Source organism: Narcine bancroftii, chromosome 1 (assembly GCF_036971445.1).
Source record: "Narcine bancroftii isolate sNarBan1 chromosome 1, sNarBan1.hap1, whole genome shotgun sequence".
Taxonomy (NCBI): domain Eukaryota; kingdom Metazoa; phylum Chordata; class Chondrichthyes; order Torpediniformes; family Narcinidae; genus Narcine; species Narcine bancroftii.
In genome coordinates, this window is record NC_091469.1 from 234,191,376 (window position 1) to 234,219,314 (window position 27,939).

Genomic DNA, 27,939 nt, shown 5'->3' on the forward strand with positions numbered 1-27,939 from the left:
ACTTTTACATCTGTTTATGAATGATCCTTATGTAGCTAACGGAATGATGAAGTTCCAAGAGCATTCTCACCTCAACTTGGTTGATCCAAGATGTTCATTCATAGCCCAAATCAGCTGGAAGTGCAAAATAAGTGCACTTTCTGAAATCCCTACTATTGCAAAAGCTTGCCTCCAACCAACTTGTTGCACTCTGTGGGATGTTAATAAACAGGTGAGAGCATGGGGTGCAGCAAAAAGAAAGAAACTAGACTGCATCCCAGCAATAGTCATTGTGGGGTTTACCGCTGATTAGGTAGTCATTGTGGGGTTTACCGCTGATTAGGTCGTCATTGTGGGGTTTACAGCTGATTTGGTCGTCATCGTGGGGTTTACCGCTGATTGGGTCGTCATTGTAGGGTTTACCGCTGATTCGGTCGTCATCGAGGGGTTTACCGCTGATTCGGTCGTCATCGTGGGATTTACCACTGATTTGGTCGTCATCGTGGGGTTTACCGCTGATTAGGTCATCATCATGGGGTTTACCGCTGATTAGGTAGTCATCATGGGGTTTACCACCTGAGCCAGCACATAAATATCGTGATTCCAAGGTTAGGTATTCTATTGATAGTGACACTTTCTGACACCTGAAACCTTTTCAGGAACATTAATCGGGTTGATCTAATTTTCTGATTTTCAAATTATTAAATTGTATTTGATTCTCATTCTTTAAATGTGAAATTCACTACTGTTTGAATAATGTTCCTTTTAAGTCAACCAACTGTAAACAAAAAATATAAATAATTGATATATCCTTTTGTCTTCCCAAAACTACAATCAAACTTTCTTGCTGTGAATGCATTATAGTTTTTTAAGTTAAGTGTTTTGGTGTCATTAGCTCCATGTATAATGGAAACTCTACTGAAATGGACAACTTTGGGCAGTTTTCTCTGCAGACAGACATGACAAGAAGGCAGTTAGAGTATGAAGCACGACAAATTCGATCAGCAATGGAAGAACAACTGGGGACGTGTCAGGATATGGAGAAGCGAGCTCAGGTAGTATCAAAATTGTGGAATTAAAATTTATTTGGATGTTTATATCTGTGGATTTAATGAGTTATTGGACCTAATGAGCAAAATAATCTGGTTAGTTTCATTTCCCTACAACATCTCCATGATCCATCATGTTTAGTTTGCAAAAGTGCCTATTCACTCATCTTTTGAAATAATTGATAATCTGCTTCCACCACTCATAAACACAACTCCAATTCATTAGCATATGAACTCTAAAAATGTTCTTCCTTACGCACTGCTTAACCTGTGATTTCCTAATGCTCTTCCTTTTTTCCAGCAAATTATGTGTTTATATTCAGTTCTACCATAACCTAAATAAAATGTTAAGAAGAATTATGCTTAAAAATCTGTACAATTTTCATTCAGAGGAAGTTGAATATCTTTTTTAACTTATTTTCTGTATCATTTAGCCATTGGAAATTTTTATTGCACTAGAATCTGAAGTTCTTTAGATTAAGAAAAAAGGAGCAGGAATCAGCTTCCTCTGTCATTCATTAAGATCAAGACTGATCTGTCCTCAGCAACGTCTCCAGTTTCTTGCCAGTTAGATTCATAGCACACTGACAGCCCTTTCAACTCACCTCATCCATACCAACTGTGATGCCTGTCAGTGCTAATCCTATTTTTGGGAATTAGGTCTGTGCCCTTTGTCTTTTTCATCCAAATACCTGACAACTGTGGCCTTTTTAAACAATGGATTGTGGCAGGCTGTTCCAGACAACCATCTGCTTCTGTGTGGGGGGAAAAATGTACTTCTCAGATCTTTTGCTTTCTTCGCTCTCACCTTAAACCTGTGTCCTGTACTTCTAGACTCCACTGCTCTGGGAAAAAGATTCTGACTAATCCATCTACCCCACTTCTAATTTTATAAACCTTGAAAAGGTCACCCCTTAGTCTCCTGCATTCCAATGAGAATAAACCCAGCCTACCCAATCTCTCCTCATAACTACAGCTCTCCATACCAGGCAATATTCTGATGAGTCTTTTATGCTTTCTTTTTCAGTCTGTTACTACAATAACCTTCCTGTAGTGTGCAGCTACGATGCTACAATAATGTTCCTGTAGTGTGCAGCTACGATGCTACAATAATGTTCCTGTAGTGTGCAGCTACGATGCTACAATAATGTTCCTGTAGTGTGCAGCTACGACACGACATCCCAACTTTACTCTGTGCCATTTTATTGAGCTATGGACATTCACCCTGGGTCTCTCTGTAGATCAACACTCCTCATATCTTTGCCTTATATTCTATTTGTCCTTCCAGAACTTGATTTGTTAAGGTATCTTATTTCATACTTGTCTGGATTAAATTCTATCAGCTGCTGCTCTGCCAAACTTTCCACTTGATCCATATTGCACTTAGATAACCTTAACTGTCGATAACTCCACCATTTTTCATATTGTCTGCAAACTTTCCAATCAGATCACCTACATTCTCTTTCAAATTATTCATACATATTGCAAACAACAAGGATCTCAGCACTGATCTTTACAAAGTGCAGTTTGTTACAGATGTCAGTGAAAAAACATCCATCCACCAAAATGTTTTGTTTTGGATCCAGTTTGCCAATATATTTCTCATCCCTTATAATTCAACTTTCTGCACTAGCCAATGAGGCAGGACCTTGTTAATTCTCCAGTCATTCAGAACAAGGAAGAGCCACTGCACACCCCCCCCATATCCCCAGATGATCCTCTACTGTCAGTATCTGAGGATGATGTGCAGGCTGCCTTCAGAAGAGTGAATCAAAGGAAAGCCTTTGGTCTGGACAGAGCACCCGACTGAGTACTGAAAACCTGTGTTACCAACTTGCAATTGTATTCATGGAGATCTTCAACATCTCACTCTGGCAGTGACTAATGGTACTCATATCCACAATGCTGAAGTGTTTTGAGAGGCTGAAGCAGATCAGCTCCTATCTGAGTTGCAAAATGGATTCTGTTCCAATTTACCTACAACAGCAACAAGTGTAAGGCAGATGCCATCTCACTGGCTCTACACAAAGCCTTGGAACACTTGGACAGCAAAGATGCATGTATCAGAAAGCTCTTTATCAACTACAGTTTGGCATTCAACACCATCGTCCCCTCAAAATTGATTAGCAATCTTCAAGACCTGGGACTCAACCCCCCACTGTGACATTTGATCCTTGATTTCCTCAACTACAGATCACAATCAGTGAGGATTGGTAAGAACATTTCCTCCACAATCTCCATTGGTACTGGAGCACCATAGGGTTACATTCTTAATCCCTGACCTGCTCACTTTACAATTATGAGTGTGTGGCTCGGTACAACAATAAGACCATCTGCAAATTTGCTGAAGGTACGAAAGTAATGGGTTGTATAAAAGGGAGTGATGTGTCAGCATACAGGAGGAAGATTGAAAACTTGGCTGAATGGTGTAGTAACAACAACCTTGCAATGTCACCAAAACCAAGGAGCTGATTGTGGACTTCAGCAGGGGGAAACTAGAGATGCATGATCCAGTGATCATTGGGGAATCAGAAGTGGAGAGGGTGAGCAGATTTAAATTACTGAGAGTTAATATCTCGGAGGACCTTTCCTGGACCTAACATCGTGAAGAAAGCATGTCAGCGTCTCCATGTTTACAGGAGTTTGCAGAGGTTTTGAATGACATCGAAAAGCTTGCAGACTTTTAGAAAAATGTTGTGGAAAGTATCCTGACCAACTGCATTGTGGTCTGGTATTGGGGCACCAATATCTTTGAGCGGGAAGCCCTGCAATAGTTAGTGGACAGAGCCCAGTGCACCACAGGCAAAACTCTCCCCACCCTCGAAAATCTGAACACTGTGGTTGGTGAGCAGCAGCAGTCATCAAAGACCCACACCACCCAGGACATGCTCTGTTCTAGTTGCTGCCATTAGGAAGGAGATATCAGTGCCTCAAGACCTGCACCACCAGCTTCAGGAACAGTTGCTCCCCCTCCACCATCAGACTCCTCAACAACAAACTCATTTAAGGACTCTTACTTTGCACTTTATTTATCATTCATTTTTTTTTTGTATTGCACTGCCGATAAGTAGAAATTCTGCCTGGCCCACAGGAAAGAGTCCCAGGGTTGTATTTAATGTCATGTGTAATCTGAACTGTGATTTTACAATCTAAGATTTCAAAGATGGATTTTGTTGTATCTTTTTGTAAATCGTGAAAGATCAAATCTATTAAAATGGTAGCATTTCCCATCCAAGATAAATATCCAGAAATGTTGTCATAACCACAAAAGAGAGTTCCCTTTTCTAACTTTTGTTCATCCTAATGCAGATGAGAGTTGTAAGGATTCAGCAAATAGAGAAGGAAATGCTTCGTTTACGTCAGCATTTGCACCCCCATGGAGCAGAAACTGAGGTGGGTTATGTCTCTGTTTGATTTCAAAATTGTGAATTTATCTAGTTGCTGATTGCTTTTAATTTTCTGCACATTTCTTTCAATGAATAACCTAATCAGGGAACTTGTATAGTCACTAATTTTCATCCAAGATGTCATATGGAACCATAAATTGTCTTGTAGTACCCCATTTATTTTCCCCGAACTATCAATGATTAAGAGAAATAAAGTTATCGAATCTGGAGTCATACAGTGCAGAATTGAATTTTTGTCCCAAAGTATCCATGCTGATCATTCAGTACCCATTGATACTGATCCTATTTACAAGAATTTGGTCTGTACACTTCGATGTTTTGGTAATCAAAGTGCTATTCGAGATATGTCTGAATTATTGTGATATCTACCACAATAACCTTCTCCAGTAGTGCGTTAAAGATTATAACCACTCTCTGGGCAGGACAAAAAATCCTCCTATCCTCCCAACCTTTTTCCTCATCTTAAACTTGGATCCTCTGCTTATAGATGACTCAGCTAAGGAGAAAGATTTCTCCAGCCACCCTATCTCTGGCGCTCATAAATCTGGCCCCCTAACATGAGTTGTTTTCTTCAGAGGTAACCAAATCACTTATTGTTGGGAGAAATATGGAAAGTACAGTGTGGCAGTTGCACTCGTAACAGTTTCCTTAGATTTGCCTTATTTTAGGGAACTGAGCACCATGGGCAAGGCCTGCATTTTTTTGCCCACCCCTAATTCCTTTTGTGAAGGTGGTGGATGAACCTCTATTTAAAGCCAGTTTTGTCCTCTGGTGAAGCTTCCCTTGCACCTTTTGAGTGGGACAATGCCAAGCCAGGGAAATGTGTGACTTGTAAGTGGAGGTGTTCCCTGTGCTTGAAGGTGAAGTTTGAGTTGAGCTATTGGAGGAACTTAGATAAGCATTTATGTAGGTAGTGCACCCTGCAGCCACTGTAGCTGGATGTGGAGGGAATAAATTTTTAGTCGATAAAGAATCAGGTAAGCATGTAGTGTTTTTGGATGACATCGTGATTCTTGAGTTGTTGGAACTACACTTGTTTAGATGTGTAAAAAGTTATCTCGTTAGAATTCTGACTGGCCTTTATGTGGTGGATACACAGCTCTCACCTGGATTAACCTGAGTAATTATAGCTAGTGTAGTTGAGTTTCTAATCAATGGTTAACCTAAAATATTATAGTTATACTCTTGTTGAAGCTGGCCATTCCTTGGCACTCTTGTGATACAGGTACACAATCCTTTATCCGGAACCCAAATTTCGGATTTTTCCGGATTTCGAAAAGCCATATTTAAACCCACATGAATTGTGCTGCTGTATCCACCCCCCACCCCCTTCCAATCATGCTGCCCATCTCCCCCACCCCCCCCCCCCCCACCTGGCCGATTCGCACTGCTGGTCTCTTCCCTTCCTTCGCCTGCCCGACTCGTGCTGCTGGTCTCTCGTCCGCCCAACTCGCGCCGCCGTCTTTCTCCCCACATGCTGGTTTTTGGAGCTTTCCGGATTTTAGATGTCCGCATAAGGATTGTGTACCTGTATTAATATTTCTTTGGCTTGGCTTCGCGGACGAAGATTTATGGAGGGGGTAAAAAGTCCACGTCAGCTGCAGGCTCGTTTGTGGCTGACCAGTCCGATGCGGGACAGGCAGACACGATTGCAGCGGTTGCAAGGGAAAATTGGTTGGTTGGGGTTGGGTGTTGGGTTTTTCCTCCTTTGCCTTTTGTCAGTGAGGTGGGCTCTGCGGTCTTCTTCAAAGGAGGCTGCTGCCCGCCAAACTGTGAGGCGCCAAGATGCACGGTTTGAGGCGTTATCAGCCCACTGGCGGTGGTCAATGTGGCAGGCACCAAGAGATTTCTTTAGGCAGTCCTTGTACCTTTTCTTTGGTGCACCTCTGTCACGGTGGCCAGTGGAGAGCTCGCCATATAATACGATCTTGGGAAGGCGATGGTCCTCCATTCTGGAGACGTGACCCATCCAGCGCAGCTGGATCTTCAGCAGCGTGGACTCGATGCTGTCGACCTCTGCCATCTCGAGTACCTCGACGTTAGGGGTGTGAGCGCTCCAATGGATGTTGAGGATGGAGCGGAGACAACGCTGGTGGAAGCGTTCTAGGAGCCGTAGGTGGTGCCGGTAGAGGACCCATGATTCGGAGCCGAACAGGAGTGTGGGTATGACAACGGCTCTGTATACGCTTATCTTTGTGAGGTTTTTCAGTTGGTTGTTTTTCCAGACTCTTTTGTGTAGTCTTCCAAAGGCGCTATTTGCCTTGGCGAGTCTGTTGTCTATCTCATTGTCGATCCTTGCATCTGATGAAATGGTGCAGCCGAGATAGGTAAACTGGTTGACCGTTTTGAGTTTTGTGTGCCCGATGGAGATGTGGGGGGGCTGGTAGTCATGGTGGGGAGCTGGCTGATGGAGGACCTCAGTTTTCTTCAGGCTGACTTCCAGGCCAAACATTTTGGCAGTTTCCGCAAAGCAGGACGTCAAGCGCTGAAGAGCTGGCTCTGAATGGGCAACTAAAGCGGCATCATCTGCAAAGAGTAGTTCACGGACAAGTTTCTCTTGTGTCTTGGTGTGAGCTTGCAGGCGCCTCAGATTGAAGAGACTGCCATCCGTGCGGTACCGGATGTAAACAGCGTCTTCATTGTTGGGGTCTTTCATGGCTTGGTTCAGCATCATGCTGAAGAAGATTGAAAAGAGGGTTGGTGCGAGAACACAGCCTTGCTTCACGCCATTGTTAATGGAGAAGGGTTCAGAGAGCTCATTGCTGTATCTGACCCGACCTTGTTGGTTTTCGTGCAGTTGGATAATCATGTTGAGGAACTTTGGGGGACATCCGATGTATTAATATTACTTACTACATAACAACCTTAATCTGAGTGTTGACTGTGTTTGCCACACGTAGATTGTTTCAATTGCTGAAAATTTGTGAATGGAATTAAATATCGTGTAATCATCCTTGCTATTCTCTTCTGTCCAAATGATGCTTATTGATGAAACAGCTGAAGATGGTTGGGCCTAGGAACTTCTGCAGTGATCTACTAAGATTGGGATAATTGACCTCCAACAGTCACAGTTATCTTTCTTTGTGCAGGATGTAACTTCCTGCACCAGTTAGAGTGCACCTTTGAATTCTAAAAGAAGTAGCTATATAGATCGTGGAGGTGTTAGAAATGATCTTCCAAGAATCAATAAATTCTGGCATGGTTCCGGAGGACTGGAAAATTGCAAAGATCACTCTACTGTTTAAAAATACACAATTTGTCTATGTCGGCAGCAGAATATCAAGCACTGTCACACTGAGCACTGGTGCACCTTAAGGCCATGTGCTCAGTCTTCTCTTGTTCATGCTACTAACCCAAGGCTGCAATGCCAGATCCAGCCCCAACAGTGTTATCAAGTTTGCAGATGACATGTCAGTAATTGGCCTCATTAGCAATGACGATGAGTCGCAATAGGGAGAATAGATGGAAAGTTTTATGAATCGTGTTTAAAATTGGTCCATTCCTCTTCCATTTGTGCACATCACTCACTTACTCAGTGCGAGGTGGTACATAGAGCACATTTATCCTAAGGTAAATTAGCTACGATTTTTCCTACTATCAACCCTATATGTGACAGATGTCGTAATGGGTTGCTTCCTTATTTAATATGTTTTGGCCCTGTTTGATCACTATTGGTTTTGTTTTGGCCCTGTTTGATCACTATTGGAAGGAAATATTTCATTCATTTTCCCGTATTTTCTCAGTTACTATTCAACCTCATCCCATTCGAGCTTTATTTGCTGTGGTGATGGAGAACGGTCTATTATCAGTGTTGGATTGCCATGTGATAGCTTTTTCCTCTTCAATGGGTAGAAGTTGTTTTTTGCTAAGATGGAAGGACTGTAATCCTCCCAGTTCTGCTCAATGGATGACCCAAACCTTATCGTGCATGAACCTCGAAGATCAGATGTAATGTTTTAAAAACTAAGTTTAATAAAATGTGGCACACTTTTATGTAATATTTTAAAGTTCAATGAATAATAGTGGTTTAATATTTTGTATGTAACATCTGAAGCATTTGTAGTCTCTTCCTGAACATACTTATTTTTTCTTTGGCTTGGCTTCGCAGACGAAGATTTATGGAGGGGTAATGTCCATGTCGTCTGCAGGCTCGTTTGTGGCTGACAAGTCCGATGTGGGACAGGCAGACACGGTTGCAGGTTGCAAGGGAAAATTGGTTGGTTGGGGTTGGGTGTTGGGTTTTTCCTCCTTTGTCTTTTGTCAGTGAGGTGGGCTCTGCGGTCTTCTTCAAAGGAGGTTGCTGCCCGCCGAACTGTGAGGCGCCAAGATGCACGGTTTGAGGCGAGATCAGCCCACTGGCGGTGGTCGATGTGGCAGGCACCAAGAGATTTCTTTAGGCAGTCCTTGTACCTCTTCTTTGGTGCACCTCTGTCTCTGTGCCCAGTGGAGAGCTCGTCATATAACACGATCTTGGGAAGGCGATGGTCCTCCATTCTGGAGACGTGACCTACCCAGCGCAGTTTGATCTTCAGCAGCGTGGATTCGATGCTGTCGGCCTCTGCCATCTCGAGTACTTCGATGTTGGAGATGAAGTCGCTCCAATGAATGTTGAGGATGGAGTGGAGACAACGCTGGTGGAAGCGTTCTAGGAGCCGTAGGTGATGCAGGTGGAGGACCCATGATTCGGAGCCGAACAGGAGTGTGGGTATGACAACGTCTCTGTATACGCTAATCTTTGTGAGGTTTTTCAGTTGGTTGTTTTTCCAGACTCTTTTGTGTAGTCTTCCAAAGGCTCTATTTGCCTTGGCGAGTCTGTTGTCTATCTCGTTGTCGATCCTTGCATCCGATGAAATGGTGCAGCTGAGATAGGTAAACTGGTTGACCGTTTTGAGTTTTGTGTGCCCGATGGAGATGTGGGGGGGCTGATGGAGGACCTCAGTTTTCTTCAGGCTGACTTCCAGGCCAAACATTTTGGCAGTTCCCGCAAAACAGGACGTCAGGCGCTGAAGAGCTGGCTCTGAATGGGCAACTAAAGTGGCATCGTCTGCAAAGAGTAGTTCACGGACAAGTTTCTCTTGCAGGCGCCTCAGATTGAAGAGACTGCCATCCGTGCGGTACCGGATGTAAACAGCGTCTTCATTGTTGAGGTCTTTCATGGCTTGTTTCAGCATCATGCTGAAGAAGATTGAAAAGAGGGTTGGTGCGAGAATGCAGCCTTGCTTCACGCCATTATTAATGGAGAAGGGTTCAGAGAGCTCATTGCTGTATCTGACCCGACCTTGTTGGTTTTCGTGCAGTTGGATAACCATGTTGAGGAACTTTGGGGGGCATCTGAGGTGCTCTAGTATTTGCCAAAGCCCTTTCCTACTCATAGTGTCGAAGGCTTTGGTGAGGTCAACAAAGGTGATGTAGAGTCCTTTGTTTTGTTCTCTGCACTTTTCTTGGAGCTGTCTGAGGGCAAAGACCATGTCAGTAGTTCCTCTGTCTGCGCGAAAGCCGCACTGTGATTCTGGGAGAACATTTTCGGCGACACTAGGTATAGGAGAATCCTAGCGAAGATTTTGCCTGCAATGGAGAGCAGCGTGATTCCCCTGTAGTTTGAGCAGTCTGATTTCTCGCCTTTGTTTTTGTACATACAGGGTGATGATGATGGCATCACGAAGGTCCTGAGGCAGCTTTCCTTGGTCCCAGCAGAGCTTGAAAAACTCATGCAGTTTGGCATGCAGAGTTTTGCCGCCAGTCTTCCAGACCTCTGGGGGGGATTCCATCCATACCTGCTGCTTTGCCACTTATCAGTTGTTCAATTGCCTTATATGTCTCTTCCTGGGTGAGGACCTCATCGAGCTCTAGCCTTAAGGGCTGTTGAGGGAGCTGGAGCAGGGCGGATTCTTGGACTGAGCGGTTGGCACTGAAAAGAGATTGGAAGTGTTCTGACCATCTTGTTGCTGAGGAGGACTTTGCCGTCTGAGCTGCGCAGCAGGCTTTGGACTTGGGGTGAGGGGCCGTACACAGCCTTTAGAGCCTCGTAAAAACCCCTGAAGTCGCCAATGTCCGCGCTGAGCTGGGTTTGTTTGGCGAGGCTAGTCCACCACTCATTTTGGATCTCCCGGAGTTTGCGCTGAAGATGGCTGCATGCGCGACGGAAGGCTTGTTTCTTCTCTGGCCAGGACGGCTTTGCAAGGTGAGCCTGCTGGGCAGCTTGCTTCTTTGCCAGCAGCTCCTGTATTTCCTGGTTGTTTTCGTCGAACCAGTCCTTGTTTTTCCTGGAGGTAATTCACCTATGTATTATTACCATTGCCCTTTTGATGGTTTAAGGTGTCCCAGGGGCTTTTTCTCTTTTTTTTAAATTAGTGGGTATAGATTTAGGATTAGTCAGTTACGGGTTTTTTAATTTTATTTTTTTCTGCAGGAACAAGAGATCTAATATTGAATTCCGTATGTTTGTTAATTTTTATTCTAGGATACATTGTAATTACTCTGTACATACGCAGCATATTTTTCTTGTTTTTAAACTTTTTGTTATGTATGTGTGTATTATACACTCATGCACATAAAATTCAATAAAAAATTATCTTACATTTTGCAGTCTTTTATCATTTAAATTGTTTATGCTTAAAATAGGTGTATTAGGCATTGTAAGGGTAAGTCTCAGGCAACTAAAAAATTTGCATAACTGGCACCCACAATTCCTGTAGGTGCCACTTACCTGGGGTTTTACTGTATATTGATACTAAGTGTTTTATTGGATTCCATTCTTCTTTTACAAGACAATGGTAATAGTGCAACCCAGTGGCTTGTAAGGATATTTCAAAAAATATTTAAGTAGTCAGCTGCTTTTCGAATGGAGCTGATATAGGCCAGACCAGGAGAGGGTGCCAGATTTCTATTTCAAAGAATGTTAATGAACTATGTGGATATTTACAAGTCCTACAGTTTTCTGGTCGTCACAAAATAGACTAATTTTCTTCCAAAAATGGATTATTAACTGAATGAGAGTTTTCAGTAGCTGACAAATGTTCAATTTGGAATGGCCAGTTTTTTTTCTGTGTCCATGCTACAATAATAGCTGAAGAATTTAAATGTTCCTAGCTGAGGTGTTTGTCCAGATTACTGAAATTCTTCCCTGCTGCAGCCACACAGGTACGCAATATGCACTGACCACAATAGTATAAATTAGATGACCACATTATGCCAAGACAGAAAAAGTGATAATAAATATAAGAGAATAGATAAATATTCATAACAAGAAAAAAGTGATGTTTCAATAGTACATACAGAATTTTGGTTGACCTGGGGTAGTTTATGATTAGGGTAGAATAAGAGTCTTGAGCCTAGCAGTACTGGATTTCAGGTCTCTACTTTCTGCCTGAAGGTAGGTATCAGCAAGAGGGAATTGTGACCATGATGATGGGAATCCTTTATGATGTTGGCTGTCTTCTTGATGCAAAATCTCGATAGATTTTTTTTTAAATGGACGAGTGGTCAGTGCCCAGAATGGACTTTGGAAGGTTTGCAGCCTTCTATCTTCCTGTGAACTCGAGTTTCTAAACCAGGTCCTGATGCAAACAATCAAAATACTTTCTGTAGTGCACCTGTAAAATTTTGATAGATATGCCATATCTCCTCAGACTTCTCAGTAGAGGTGCTGGTATACCTTCTTCACAGATACCTTGATGTGCTGACTCCAGGAGAGCTCCTCTGAGACTGGACTCTTAAGGACTTGAAGGTGCTAATCCTCTCCACCACCCTCCTGTCAATGAAGGCCAGTGTGTGGTCCCTCGGCCTATCCTTCCTGAAGTTGACAATAAGCTCATGCTGATGTTGAGAGCAAGATTATTTGTTGTTTGGCATCATGAAACCAGATTCTTCTTCTCCATTCTACATGACACGGTTGACTTCATGGTTGGCGCAGCACCAGCGATCATGAACGGGATTCGAATCCCGCACTGTCTGTAGGAAGTTTTTACGTTCTCCCTGTCTCTTTGTGCATTTTCCCCAGGGGCTCTGGTTTCCTCCTGCTGTTTGAAACGTACTGGAAGTGCAGGTTAATTGGGTGTAAATTGGGTAGCACTGACTTGTGTGCCAAAATGGCCTGTTACTGTGCTCTATGACTAAATTAAAATTAACTTAAAAATTAAATTCTGATATCATTATCCGTCATTCAGTCAGCCGCAGTGGTGTCATCAGTGAACTCATAGACTGCCTTAGAATCTGAACTTTCCTATGTGTTTCTGATTGTGCAGGGAATAGAGCAGAGGACTGAGAACATGGCCTTGTAATGCCTGTATTGATGGTCAGTGAGGGGGTGGTAATGTTGCCAGTCTGAACTGATTGGGGTCTGCTGATGAGAAATTTGAGGATCCAGTTGCAGAGGAACAAATCAGAGTCCAAGATCCCTGAGTTTGATTTTTAGTTTTGCTGGTAAGATGGTGTTAAATGCCAAGCTGGAGTCTGAACAGCCTAATGTAAGTCTTCTTGTGGTCCAGTCATCTAACACAGACCGGACGGAGGTCCAGTAATATGGCATCCACTGTTGACCTCTTGTGAGGGTAGGTGAATTTTTTAATGTAATTTTTAAATGTAATTTAGTTTTTTGATTTAATTTTAATTTCGAGATTCAGCATCGTAACAGGCCCTTCCCTCCCTTGCCGCCCAAATACGCGAACATGACCCATTAAACTACTAACCCCATACGTCTTTGGAATTGGAAGGAAATGGGAGCACCCAGTGGAAACCCAAGTGGACACAGGGAGAATGTATAAACTCCATGCAGACAGTGCTGGATTCAAACCTGGGTCAGTGATGCTGCAATAACGTTGTTATGTACAACGCTAATTGTGGCTCAAATTAAAGTGGTTCATCACAGTAGATGCAAGTGCCACTGTTCATCATTAAGCAGGTCACCTTGCTCTTCTTGGACGCCTTTTGAAGTAGGTGGGGACTTCAGACCATGGCAGCATTATGTTGAAGATTTCTGAAAAAGTTTTATTATTTATTGATATTTCACCAGCTTCATTGTAGCTATATGCTTCTCTTCTGAGTTTAACTTCAGACTATTCACACAGCGCTTTGTCTAATTTTTTTTTAACCACCTTGTATTAACTAGGTCCTCCAAAAAAATTATTCATTCTCTCCTCCATCCTGTTGTAGTTATTCCCTTTTGTCTATTTTCCAGTTTTCGTTCATGTATGATTTGTTGATAGAAATGTAGCAGAAAAGGTTTGTATCATTTCTGATGACTTTTGTGCCAGCTGTAAAATAATGAGAAACATCTTGGATCTTTATCAATTATGACAGCATTTTTATGGACTTGGCTACTATCTATTGTACAATTTTATTTAAATTGCGTGTTTCAGAAATGCAGGATTTACTAAGAGCTGCTAAAGTTCTTATTTTCAGTAACGTATTGATTATTGAAATTAAGCGACTCTTGCGGCCTTGGCATAATGTCAAATCCAATAAATGACCTCACTGACACTGGAGTTCTTAGCACTGAATATCCGCCCTGGATTAGGTGCTGTTATCTATGCAGTAGGATTTGAAGCCATCACTCTATGATTTGGGCTCTGGCATTCTGAATAATTAGTGTTTAATTCTGAGATGGATTCATTTCATTTTGGCTTGTAGCATTTAAAAAAACTGAGACATTAATGGTTCTGATACTCTTTCCCCCCAAAAAAAGCTATTTCAATGTAAGTCTTGTCTGAAATGGGGATATTAGATAGTAAAAATACTAATATCTGCCAAATACTTTTAAAAACATTTTTATGTCAGCTATTTAATGAGTGAAATCTTATTGGTCATAAGATTTTCAAATGTCTTATGTGTTCAAATGCTCCCACAGAGCTGGTTCATCCACTCCCACAGGATGTTTTCCCTTGTCATTATAACAGCACAGTCAAAAATGGTCTGGATTTCTGAGTACATCCTTTGTGTCTGTATTGTGATACATTGCAAGGTCCCAGTGGACGTGGTGTTCTATGATCATGCCATGCTATTGAGGGGGATGGTGCATGCTGTTGTTCATTAAAACTAAAGGATAAGGAGTACAACAATAGTCCCATTTCAGAGATGCAGCATGGAAGCAGAGCAGACAAAAATTCATCCCTCTTGATGTCCTAAATTCCAATGTACTTTCAACAGAAATCATCACAAATTAAAGAACAAGCAGTGTCACATGATGCGGATGGACCGAGTGATTGTCTGGAAACAACAGAAGCCAGCGTGAGCACGACAGGGAGTGGGCAGGTGAGGACATTTTAAATCTTGCACCAAATAAGAGAAATTGTTTTTCCAGCAAATCAGAAAATGTCCATGTATTCCATTTAACTGGTATAGATGATTTGGTATAATCCTCTTCATTGAATTAGTTGATCAAATACATTTTGCGCAATATCACTAAATGGAGTTTTAGGGAAAATTTTATTTTTGTATAAAATTTAGAATATTCACTATTTGAACTCTTAATGTTGATACAGTTCCAACAAATATGATTGATTACTCCACAAAAATACTGCTATGCATGAAGGTGATATGCAGCATAAAATTGAAGTGAATGCTGGGTTTTTTTTCTTCTGTTTCTTTTAACTGCACAACCACTTTTAAAATCTTTCGTTAATATTTTCTAATTGTGAATTACAGAAGTTTATCATTTTTTAAATTCTTAACATTTTATAAAAGTAAAATTCAACATAAAAACCCAATTTGGTTTCTGAATCGAATAAAACATTGTATAACATAATAAACCTTGTTTCACATTCAGCTTTGTATTCTGATAGATGAATATCAAAACTTGTGCTTTGTTAACTGGATGCCGTGTAACTTTGTCATCAGCTGACAAAATTCATGCTTCAAGTTCTAAGTGAAATGCTTCCTGATCTCAAATGATCTGTGATTGAGAAGACTATTTATTTCCTCCATGAACAATGTCGACATTTCATTCTGCAGCATCTCACTGAAATTATGGTCTTTCATTATCTTTACATAATAATGTTACATAAGTACCATCAAAGTAACTTTAAAAGACGTTTCCATTGTTGGTTTGAAACATGATTTTCTGTGCAGCGTGTCACCTCGGCCTCCATGTTTGAGAACATTATACCCGTGGGAAACTCTGCTGTATATCTTGGTTTCAAGACAACTTATCACTGTAGCCATTTTTTGGCCTTAAGCCAATTTTGTTTCCTTGTTGCCACTGTCTCTTTTATTCCATAGCTTTTAATTTGGGTGATAAACTTGTGAAGTCGTACTTGATCCAGGGCCTATTGGAAGTCCATGGGCACAATTTCCTTTTAACAAAGTTTTGGTTTTTCTTTTTTTAAATCTAATTTTGTCCCTGATTATCATTTCTACCATTTTCCTTACCACCAAGATGGCACAGACTGGCGAGAAGTTGTTCAGGCCAGATTGTACTCATCACTTCCCGTGGTTTCCACAGGATTGCATGTTTAGTTCATTGCTGACTTCATGCCTGCATGTTATTTTGCAAAAGCCAGAGGGATCATGATTTCACAAAGTTATGGAACTGACTTAAGATGCCATCTGATCACATGAAATTTGGGCTCCTCAACTTTTCACTGTTCTTTGCTGCCAAATGCAGCCTGATCCTGAATGAACAGATACTTTATCTGAACTATTCTTTGAATTTGTTGGTTACCAGACAAATGTAAAATCAGTTAAAAGGTCTCCTGTAGCAACAAGGTGCTAAAATCCTATCTCTTTATTTTGGGGTGGGACCTTAAGGTATGCTAGCTGTGACCTTACTAGCTCTGCAAGGGAATTTTCTTGGTAAGCACAGTCAGCTCAGTTGGTAGTGCATATCAGGGTAATGTGGGTGCAGGGACATGGCTGCTTTAGGGAATGAGTTTGGATGGCAGAAAGATCTATTTGCGAATTCTACCATGAAAGAAAAAAACCTTGTCAGCTCTCCTGTCATACATCCTTTGAATCAATTCATCAACTATTCTTCTCAAGTCCAATTATAAGGCCAATCTACTCAATTGTTTCTCATAAATTAATCCCTTCATTCCACAATTGACCTGATGGGCCCCTTGATCTGCCTCCCTGTCAAATATATCCTTTCTAAATGAAGGACACTAAAACAGATCTCCAAATGCAGTCTCAGCAGAGCAGTGTACAAATGTAGCATGGCGTGAGTTACATTTGTGCTTGTGTTTGCATAAAAGTCTAACATTCAGTTTGCATTCTTGATAGTTTGCTTTACTTGCATGCAAAACTTATTTTTCCCATAGATCAGCCAAGTCCCTGTGTGGAGCATATTCTGTTGTCAATCTCCATTTAAACAACATTCCATTTTCTCTTTTTCCTGAACATCAGGTAGCTTCTTATTTTCCCACTTGATATCAATTTGCTCATTTTTCCACTTAATGATTCCACATCCCATTCCATATTATTTGAATGCTTCTGAGAACTTTTTTTCCCCATTAGATGTTTGACAACATTATACTTGATCTATTAATATAAGTTATTAGTAAATGATTCAGGCTACAATACTCATCATGTGGAGTCCAAAGATATGATCACTTAATATGTAATAAACTTTTATGTGACATTTCATCAAATGTCATTTGAAAATCCAAATAAGCACTGCTACTGGTTCTCTGTTAGGGTATTTTACATTAGCAAAGATAAAGATGCATAACCAATGTTTTGGGGTTGAGTCCTTCATCAAGGTTTGAGCAAAATGTCGGCTAGCACCCAAACAAAATAAATGGATGGGGCAAGGACAGGGGAGGAACACAGGTGATGGCTCTGTAAAAGGAAAGGGGTGGAGAGCTAGAGGAAAGAAGACAGAGGGATGGGGAACAGAAGGGGATACCAGAGAAGTCCATGTTAATGCCATCCAGTTGAATATTAGGTTTTATTGCTCCAATTTACGTGTGGCCTTGGTTTGACGGTATATGAGGCCATGAACAGGCATGTCAGCATGAGAGTGGAGTACAGAATTAAAAAGGTTAAGTTATTGAAGAGATGGAGGGCATGCAAAGTATCGCAGATGTAGGTGGGAGGGTCTGGATCAGCAGAGAAAAAATAGTTGGGCTAAGATTATACTAGCTTAGTGGGGAAGGAGTCCGTGGGGGGGGGGGGGGGGGGATAACCAGAGGTGAGGAGGTTAGAGACAGTACTTGAGACAATGGCTTGATGTTCTTTGGTGGGGTCCTGTAGAAGGGATAAATAAGAGGAGGTGCCTCAGAACTGCTGACTGGCCTCGGCAAGGTAGAGGTCATTACATCGGACCGCATCAACGCCACCCTTATCTACCGGTTGGATGGTGAGTATGGGTTATTCCAAAGAGAGTGGAGGGCAAAGCATTCCGAGGGGGTAAATAAGAGAGGGAAGTGGTGAAGTGAGATGGTTGATATCTCAGCAGCAATTGGAAATTTTTAAAAAATCCAGAGCGGGCAATTGGCCAAGATGAGGTGTCCAAGAGGAGGAAGAGGCCTAAAGCGGGAGAATAAATCTTCATTGAGGTGGTAGAGGATCTTGGTTGTAGAAGTGGGCATGGAGACAGAGATGATGGAGAGTTTGGCATCATGGCATGCATGTAACTCATGGGTGAAGGGGGACGAAGGTGAGGCCTCTCCCAAGGAAAGAATGTTCTGTCTCTGGGAGGAGAACCATTTGACACTGACATTTGACAATGACATTTGACCATTTGGCACTGACATGTCTGTCATGACCTCATGTACTGTCAAACTAAGGCTACCCGTAAATTCGAGGAACAACACTTAATATTTCAACTGGATGGCGTTAACATTGATTTCTCTGATTTCTTCTAGCCAACTCCATTTCCCCTCTCTTCCCCATCCCTCTGTCTTCTTTCCTCCAGCTTTCCATCCCCTTCCTTCTCCATTCACAGAGCCATCCCCTTCCCTCTGTTTGCTGGTGTGTCCTGCCTCCCTTATCCACCCCTATTACCTTCTGCTTGTTGGACTGTGCTTCTCCCCTTGCCCCATCCCCCCTCCACCATTTTGTTTGGGGGCATGCCTACATTTTGCTCATACCTTGATGAATGGTTCAAGCCTGGAATGTTGGTTACCTATCTTTATCTTTGTTATATACAGTACACTGTTTCATCTGCTGTGCTTCTCCAGCATTGTGTTGTTCCAAGGAATTATGTATCTTTATTTCCAGATCCTTCTGTTCTACTCCACTCCGTAGTGTCCCAACAATTTCTACACTGATTCATCCTCCCAAAGTGCAAAACCTCACATTTGTCCACGTTAACCCTTTGACCATTTTTAACCTTTCATAATATAATTTCTGGACTGGGTCCATGAGTATACCAGAGATGGTTCATCTGTTCAGTCACCGATACCACATTATATCTGGCCAGTCAATGGAACCATATTGTATCTGGCTATTCACTGTCCCTACATTGTCCTAGATAGTCAAGCAATAATTTTGAATGTTCTTAACTTTACTTACAGAACTTTTTTTTTGTTGTAGAATTTGGCAAAACATCTTTTTTTTAACCCCAATCTTTGCAAAAATGCATTTTATGGTACGGACACCAGTACAAACCATCTGGTGGTTAGGTATAATACCAGTCCCGTAAAATCGGGACACGAAGTATATGCGCTTGTTGGTCATCCCAGAAAACCAGGGCATGGAGTCCAAAGGGTTAAATTCCATCTGCCATTTTATAACTATTTTTTCCAGCTGGTCAAAATCTGCTAAAAGCTTTGAGAGCCTTCGTTACTGTCCACCACACCCCTAATATTTTTTAAATATTTTATTTTAATGTTTTTTCCATACATTCAATTAATAAATAATTATACAATAAAATAAGTATTTAAATTGAAGAAATTTTCATTTGTTACATGATGATTATAACCCCTCCCCTCCCTCCCAAACCCTCACCCCCTCCCCTCTTAAAGAACATATGTGTGTGAAAACAATTATATATAGAATTAAAAAGAAATAGTATAATGTATTGTCCAGAGTATAGAACCCCCCCCCCCAACGCACTGGAATTCAACAGGTAACACAGGTCTTAAGAGGCTGGAAGAACATTTCTACATATTTATACCTAAGATTTGTATATACAAGCTCCAAATTTGCAAAATTAAAGGATATTTATTTCTCAAATTATATGCAATTTTCTCTCAAGGAATGCAACTTTGAATTTCTGCATTCCATCTTTCCATATCTAAATACGAGTCCAATTTCCAAATCACTGCAATACATTTCCTTGGTACTGCCAATGCTATTTTCAAAAAAAAAAAATTTGTTTGTTATATTGACAATTTCACTTTGAGTCTTGTTCCTTTTGTATTTCCCAATAGGAATAAATCTGGGTTTAATGGAAAGAATGTAACTGTAACAAGATCCACCCCAAAATGTTTTTACATTAGAACATGACCAAGTTAAATGCTCTTCACCACACCTAAAACATTGATCTGATAAATCTGATTTCATTCTATTCAATTTTTGTGGTGATAAATATAACTGATGTAAAAAAGTTATACTGACCTAATCTATATCTTACATTAATAGTATTTGTCATGCAATCTTGACAGAGATCTAACCATCTTTGCTCATCAGTGTTCAGATCCAACTCCCATATCTGTCTAGATTTGTTTAGTCGTTCCTTTTTGCAAAAGAAGATATATTGCAGAAGTAAATTTTTTAGTATTCCTCTCCTAATAAGAGTTTCCACCTCACTACAAATTGGTAATTTCATTTTTAAACCTAACTTTTCCCTTAAATATGTTCCTTTAAATATGTTCTCAATTGAAAATACAGAACAGTCTTCCTTGGTATTCCATATTTATTCCTCAGTTGTTCAAATGGCATCAATTGACTTTGTTCATAACAATCTTCAATATTTTTAATAACCTTACTAAACCAGATAATTAAAAAGTCAGTTATCCTTTGAAAAACATACAAGTTGATTTTGAATCAAGGCGATATATTTCCTTTTATTCCAATTTGTCTTTTATTCCAAACCGTAATCATGTTTCAACAATGATGTCTCTTTAACCCCAATGAATAATTTTGAATCCCATTTCTATATGAATTCCTCGGCTAATCTCTCTCCTATTTTATCTAACTATATTTTGACCCATGCCAGCTTTTCTACTCCTTCAAAGAGAGAGGTAAGGAATCTCATTTGAGCCGCTTAGTAATCATTCTTAAAGTTAGGAAATTGTAAGCCTTCTGTGACAGAGTATTTAGAGGTGTTTTGGGAAGGATTATTAGAGCAGCTTGCACACACACATTTTAAAACACAGAATTTTTGCAGGACTTTTGCAGAATGCAGAGGAGCAACAAAGTGTCAACATCCAGCTTGCCTGGGAGAGCAGGTGATTTTTGCAGGCAGGGAGAAGAATTTGGATCTCAGGGAGGGAGGGTGTGAAAACAGAGAGAGAAAATAGAAATCTGTTCGAGAAGGACAATGCTGGCAAACTTTTGGAAGTCTGGTCAAAGGAGAAGGCTGGCTGTCTGAAAGATGAGCTGAAAGAAGGAGGATCATCTGGAGAACCTTGAAGGGGGCAAATTTCGTCAGTAAGATTGAGAAGGAATCAGTTCCGGATGCCTTGGAAGAGGAATCTCTCTCTGAAAATCAGCAAGAACCCTCCTGAGTGGTAATCATTTGCCTGTTAAGCACCAAAGCCTGGTGAACTTTGTTAATGCTAACTTCTGTGCACAGTACAAGAATGGCCTGTGACCAGTGAGATTGGACTGTGATCCAAACAACTTTTCTAATCTTAAATATACATTACACACACCTGCGCTTAGTATTAGAGGGGGGATTAAGTAGGTTACGTAGATTAAGTAATAAGTTTGTTTAATTCTGTTTTCTTGTTCAAATATAATTAAAAACTCCTTTTGTTTAAGTGACCCTGTGTTGTGGTGCATATCTATTACTGCTGGTTTTGGGGGTCCTCTGGACTCAGTAACAGTGTCAATTCATATTTCCACATAATCTTTCTATAGAAACTCTTGACATTTTAAATTTCCAAAGAAACTTCCTTACATTTTTAATTCTTGAAAAACTTTTGTGGCATTAATATAAGTAAGGTTTGAAAAATGTACTGAATTCTTAAAAATATATTCATCTTTATACAATTAAGTTCACTTTATACAATTAAGTTCACTTTAATCAAGTAATTCATGTAACTAACAAAATTTAAATTCAAACCCCAGTTGCTGGCACTATAACAATGTTGCAGTAGCTGCTATGCTAACCATGCCCCTGTCATAATTAACCCCCTCCCCCTAGTTTACAGATAAAGCCATACTAATATACCTAATAGTAATAAAGATATAGACTCTTATTAGACAAGGATAAGGAGATACTTTTGTAAAGTTAACCCAGTGGCATCAACTGGCTCTTCATCTTGGTGTCCTGGTCAGACTCGGCGCCACCAGACTCACCTCCACACCAGTGTCCTGGTCTAGTTTTTGGTGGGTCCCAACTGACTTCCACGCCAGTGTCCTGATAGGACCATCAGCGCAGCCTGTCTCACCTCCATGCCAATGTCCTGGTCAGGCCCTTGGTGCAATCCAACTCATTTCTACGCTAGTGTCCTGGTCAAGCCCCCGGCACAAACCAACTCACCTCCATGCCAGTGTCCTCGTCAGACTCTCGGTGAAACCCTGCTCATTTCCACATCAGTGCCCTGGTCAGACTCTTGGTGAAACCTATCTAATTTCCACGCCAGTGTCCTGGTCATACCTTCAGCGCAACCTGACTTACCTCCACTCCAGTGTCCTGGTCAGGCCTTTGGCACAACCCATTTCACCTCTATGCCAGTGTCCTTGTCAGACTCTCAATGAAACCCAACTCACCTCCATGCCAGTTTCCTGGTCATAGTCGGTGAAACCCAACTAATTTCCATGCCAGTGGTCTGGACAGGCTCTCGGCTCAACCCAACTCACCTCCACACCAATGTCCTGGTCAGACTGTCGATGCAGCACTCGGCTCACGTCCCTTTAAATTCTAACCCCAGTCACTGGCACTGTAAGAGTGTTGCACTAGCAGCTATGCTAACCATGCCACTGTCATAATTAATCCCCTCTCCCTCAAGTTCACAGATAAAACCTTATTAATATACAATAATGTACTAATTAAGGTAAATTCTCATCAGGCAGGGATAGGGAGAGACTTTGGGAAAGTGACCCCAGCAGCGAGTGGCATCGCCTGGCTCTTCATCGTGGCACTGCCATTGTATTCAAATGCAAATTAATTGAAACTTTAATCAAACAGCTGCTGTGGGCTGAATGTTTGCTCTCAAGGCGTTGCGTGTTGCTTTGGAGAACATTTACCTTTATGTGAGCTCCTCCCTCACGCTGACAACCCAACTCACCTCCAAGCAAGTGTCCAAGTCAGTCCCTCGGTGCACATTCCTTGCGCTGCCAACCTGGCTAACGTCCATGCAAGTGTTCCAGTCAGGTCCTTGCCGCACCTCCGTGCGGCAACCAGGCTCACCATGCAAGGGGAGACAGTGAAAAGAATGCACGAGCATTGAGGGTCCATCCACTCAGTCTTATTTATTTGAAAGTTATTCATTTTCTCTTTTTTTGCTGGTGGTTTGAGTTTCCAGTTGATTGAATTCTGGATCATGGGAATTCTACACTATATCACTCTGAAGATCAACCTCTCTTGAATTTCTGTGTCAACATCGGTGGGTTGTTCCTCAAATAGATGTAACGTCTACTACAAGATATTGAGGTTTAATGGTCATTAAATATTTCCTGGGGATCTGTCTGTTTTTGCTTTAGGTGTTTCACTCATACAGTAAGATTGTCTTTCATTGCCTCTGCATTCTTGTTCAGATTTGGAAATGGTAAAAATTTCTAATGTCTGATATTGCTCCAATAGACTTGGAACTTTTTAGGAAAAGAAACAAGGGCTTCCTTACTATCAATAAGGTTATTGGGTTTTATAATCTTATAAGGCCTTTTTCAATAAACTGAGTTGATCAATAATATCTGCCAGATTAAATATATTCATCATTGCATCAGCGAGTTTTTCTCCATGCTGGATAGGAAAAAGAAAACAATCTTGTCCCAGAGTGCAACAAAACGACGAAGACCATTTCCTTTGGACAGCCACCTTTCCTTGGTATACAGCAGCAGCATCTGGAAATGTTCACCATTTTCTTCACATAACTGCCAGAGTATATGGTCTTGACGGGGATATGGTTTTATAAAGTTTACAATCTTTATGACAATTAAAGTGAAGCTTTTAAACATACTCATAAGATTTTAGCCACTAAGTGCTTTGTATGAATGAGGCAATGAACAGTCAAGTTTATTGTCATCTAATTGTACAAGTAAAGCCTGATGAAGAATTGGTGCAAGACATGCAACTAGACATAACTCACATACAGATAAAATATGCAGGATGAGTATTTCAAATATATAAATAAATAAATATTGTTTCATGAATATGAGAATCTCGGATGGTTAGTACGAGCAGTTGCTTTGGTCGTTCGGCATTCTCACGACCTGTGGTAAAAAGCTGTTTCTCAGCCAAGTGATGCTAGCTCTGATACTCCATATTTCCTCTTTTTTTTTGCCAGTTGTTTAGAGTTTCTAGTTGATTGAGTTCCAGATAATGGAGATTTTACTGAAGGTAATGATTGAAGGTATAACATTTTTCAGGCATGTGATGAACACACTGTATCATAGGCAACAGTATTCTCAAACAGAATACTGTTCTCGTTTATGTAATTAACTTCTTCATATATTGAAGACACTTCCTTTTTTCCCCAAAGAACTCATGGGTAAAATATTTCTGAAAGTTATACAAAAATTATTAATTACAAAACAAAAGCACTTCTTACAAGGGTTTAACTTTTATGGAAAATAATGAACAATATGTACCTTCAATAAAATCTAGCAGAAGGAGACATACGTTCACTACTTGTCATGAAAATTTGAAGTAAAATGAATGCAGTTGCGGGCGTGAGAAATATGGAGCAAAACTTTTTGGCCCGCATACTAATTTCCTAGAATTGAAGGCAATAGAACAAAGAGGAAAACTACATGGAATGCAATTCATAGCCAAAGCTGGTTCCTTGTTCGTCAGACACAACCTTGTGAAGCAAGGAATGCTCTGAAAACATTGTTGATTTTCTGCATTTATCTGGGTCATTATAGGCTGCCTCTAAATGTCTCTAACCTTGAAAAAATTCTTGCAATGTTTGGCAACTATACAGCAAAGTTCTTTCTTTCCCCTGTTTCGAGTCCAAAGGACCCCAAAACCCAGCAGCAATAGACATTCACCAAGACAAGTGGTTTTTAAAACAAAAGTTACTTTTAATCAACTTTAAACATGAAAATAGAATCAAACTTTAACTTAACTCTATACTTAACTAACCCAAATTAACCCCCTTCTAATTCTAAGTGCATGTGAATGTAATGCGTATGTAAATTTAAGAAAATTTCTTTGGTTCACAGTTCAATCTCAATTCTCCTTCTTCCAAGTTCTCTGGATGCAGACAATTCTTATACTGTGCACAGAATTCAACATGTATAAAGTTCACCAGGCTTTGGTGCTCGAAAGGTAAATGTTTTCCACTCAGGAAGGTTCTTTAGGCTTTGCAGAGAGAGATTTGTTGTTCCAGGATTTCCACAATTGAGGTACCACCATAAGTCACCTCACTGTCACGCTGATGAAACTTGCCCCATCAGGGTTTTCCAGATGGTAACCTCTTTCAGGTTACGACAGAGCTTCTTCTGTTCCTCTTATTCCAAGAGAAACATCAGACAGATAGCACTTCCAGCCATCCATTGCTTTTGGAACTTTTCGTGAGTTTCAACCAGCTCTTCCTGGCTTGTACTGTTCAACTGCTTTTCAGTGCCACACAGACACACACAGGACTCTCTCTCTCCAACTGAAACTTCCAGCAAGCTCATGTGACTCCCTCAGTTGCAAAATCCCCACCTTTCTCTGCAAACAACAGGAATTCTTCTCCTTGGTCAAGATGTTGTCTTAGATAAATAAAACCTAGGACTGACCTTTCTGTGCACTCTGTCAAAACCCTTGAAGAGAGCTTCCAACAGCCAGCATGTCTCCAGTCCATTCATTTTATGTCAGTTCAATTAACACCTATCTGTGAAATGTGCTAACATTCTCCATTCTTTCTGTAATGTTAGTGAATATGAATTCTTCAGTCTTTGAAATAAGATCTGTTTTAAAATGTGTGTATGTATGTAACCTAATCTAAATCTTATCAAATTCTCCCAAATTATTCATCCATTACACCCCTCAAAATATTTAATTCATTCATTTTCCATTCCATCCTCAATAAGGATTTGAGTCTGTGCCCTCCACACCCCCCCCCCCCCCACCCCCGTGTATTTTGGCCCCTGTTGACACTGAAACTATCAACGTATGCTTCTATTTAGCTATTTAACACATGACCGTGGTTCCACTCAATGGTTTCTTCTGTTCTTTTTTTTAAGCTCCAGGTCACCTATTAACCTGATTCTGAGTTCTGTCTTTAACAAGATTCATAAATGTATCCCTATTTTGAAGTAACTAATGCCAGTGGGACAATTTAGTTATTTGTGCACAGAGGCACTTTTCAGTTCATGCATATTATAGTTGTAAAATTACTCCCAAATGTAGAAACTTTCAGAGCGTTTCGGAAAGATTCATTTATTTAACAAACTTAATTCTTGTATCTCTCTTAGGGTTCAGGATCACGGGTTGAACAAGATACTAATAGTGTAATGAGTTGCAGTAACTCCTACTCAGTTCCACGAAGACTGACAAATCACCTGGGTACCAAGGTAACCGAAGATTCCAGGCTACAGGTTGCTGCATTGCATTTTTTTCTAATCTGTCAATTTTAACAACGCTTTGGCTGCTTGACTGTGTTATGTTTTTGCTATTTTCATTAACAAATGCATGTGATTCTCCTTGCTGTGAATTTTTAAATATATTTATATATTTTTAATGAATAATCATTGACATCTAATATTGTAGCAATAGTCCACATATGGAGTGAAAAGTAAAAGTTCATAGGATTGTATTTGAATCAATTAGTGTCAGAATTCTAGCACAAATAAACAATTAAAATTATTGTATCCAGGAATCAAATCATGAATTCAATATATTTTGATATTGAAATTACTTGTACAAACACAATACAAAGGGAGCAACAGAATCATGATTTCTAAAAGCTAATATTCTGACATTAATCTGACTGATATTAATCAAAGTTTTTAAGTCATGTTGCACCTATTCCAGAAGTAGCATTGCTTGCTTTGCTGTCATTAGTTTGCTTGCAATTGATGTTTTTTTCCTTAAAATTTTGAATTTTCTAAGTACTAAGAAACATTTACAAACTATTCAGTGATAGCTTTGGCCAAATGTACAGTGATAACAGTCACTGAAATAAGACCTTAAAGTGATTTCACAGGAAGGATATTTTGAAAATATTTCTGTTATATATGATTTCTATTTGGCAGAGTGTTCCAGTACTGTATAAAGTTTTCAGGTTCTTGATTGCTTGGTATCTCTGTATTTGATGGAACTCAAGGTAGAAGTAGGCCTAATAAATTCTTCTCAAATAGAACTGTCACCTATTCTGGATGAAATCTGTATATCAAGCTCTCAAAGCTAGTTTAAGGAAGATTTGATTGAAAAGCAGTGGGAGAGGTAGGTGCACATTTAAATCTCGTCAGGGACTATGTGAGTAGGACTTAGTGTGAGAGGTGGGTAAGCGGTTGAAAAGCAGCAAGATAAGTAGGTATTTGTTTAAATTATCAGTAGTCATTAAAAAGAGGGAAGCTCAAGTGGAACAGCCAGTGTGTGAGTGACCTGTGTAGGTGTGGGACTTTGAGGCTTCAGCTCACGAGGCTTCGGTGAGCAGGGGAGAAGGTGGAGGAGTTGAGACAAGGTAAGGACAGATTTTTCTAACTTTTTCCTTTTTAAATATACCTTGAGAATGGCAGCCAGGACAGGGATATGATCTCTTGCAGAATGTGGATAGACAGGGAATTCAACAACTTGCCCTATGATTTCATCTGCGAGAAGTGCACCCAGCTACAGCTCTTGACAAACCTTGTTAGGGAATTGGAGTTGGATGAACTCCAGATCATTCAGAAGGCAGAGGGGGTGATGGACAGGAGTTACAAGGATGCAGTCACACCTTGGAGGCAGGAGAAAGGGGGCTGGGTAACAGTCAGGAGAAGGAAAGGGGACAGCCAGGCTGTGCAGGGTATCCCTGTGGCCATTTCCATCAACAGCAAGTATTGGTTAATGCAACTGAGAGGGTATACTTGGGCCAGGCAGCAGCAATCACACCATTAGCACCATAGTCACCTCTGAGCCTCAAAAGCAAGGGGTGAAATTAGGTAGAGCGTCAGTCACAGGGGATTTGATAGTCAGGGGAACAGATTGGAGCTTCTGCAGCCACAAAAAAGACTCCAGGATAGAGTGTTGCCTCCTGGGTGCTTGCTTCCAGGATGTCTCTGAACAAGTACAGAATATTCTTAAGGGGGAGGGTGAGGAATGACAA

At 40.7% G+C, this 27,939-nt stretch overlaps 1 protein-coding gene across 6 annotated transcripts in view; it reads left to right on the top strand.

Moving 5' to 3' along the window:
• The window catches only part of apc (APC regulator of WNT signaling pathway), a 191,553-nt gene that overhangs the window by 133,523 nt on the left and 30,091 nt on the right, over positions 1 to 27,939 (top strand). For 4 of the 6 annotated variants that reach the window (XM_069892850.1, XM_069892878.1, XM_069892886.1 and 1 more), the window contains 4 exons: positions 921 to 1,034; positions 4,338 to 4,421; positions 14,579 to 14,683; positions 26,108 to 26,230. In XM_069892850.1, coding sequence (XP_069748951.1) covers positions 921 to 1,034; positions 4,338 to 4,421; positions 14,579 to 14,683; positions 26,108 to 26,230 — 426 coding nt within the window. Of the gene's footprint in view, positions 1 to 920; positions 1,035 to 4,337; positions 4,422 to 14,578; positions 14,684 to 24,887; positions 24,975 to 26,107; positions 26,231 to 27,939 lie in introns of those variants that run through there. The other 2 variants (XM_069892860.1, XM_069892894.1) reach the window with 2 other exon arrangements.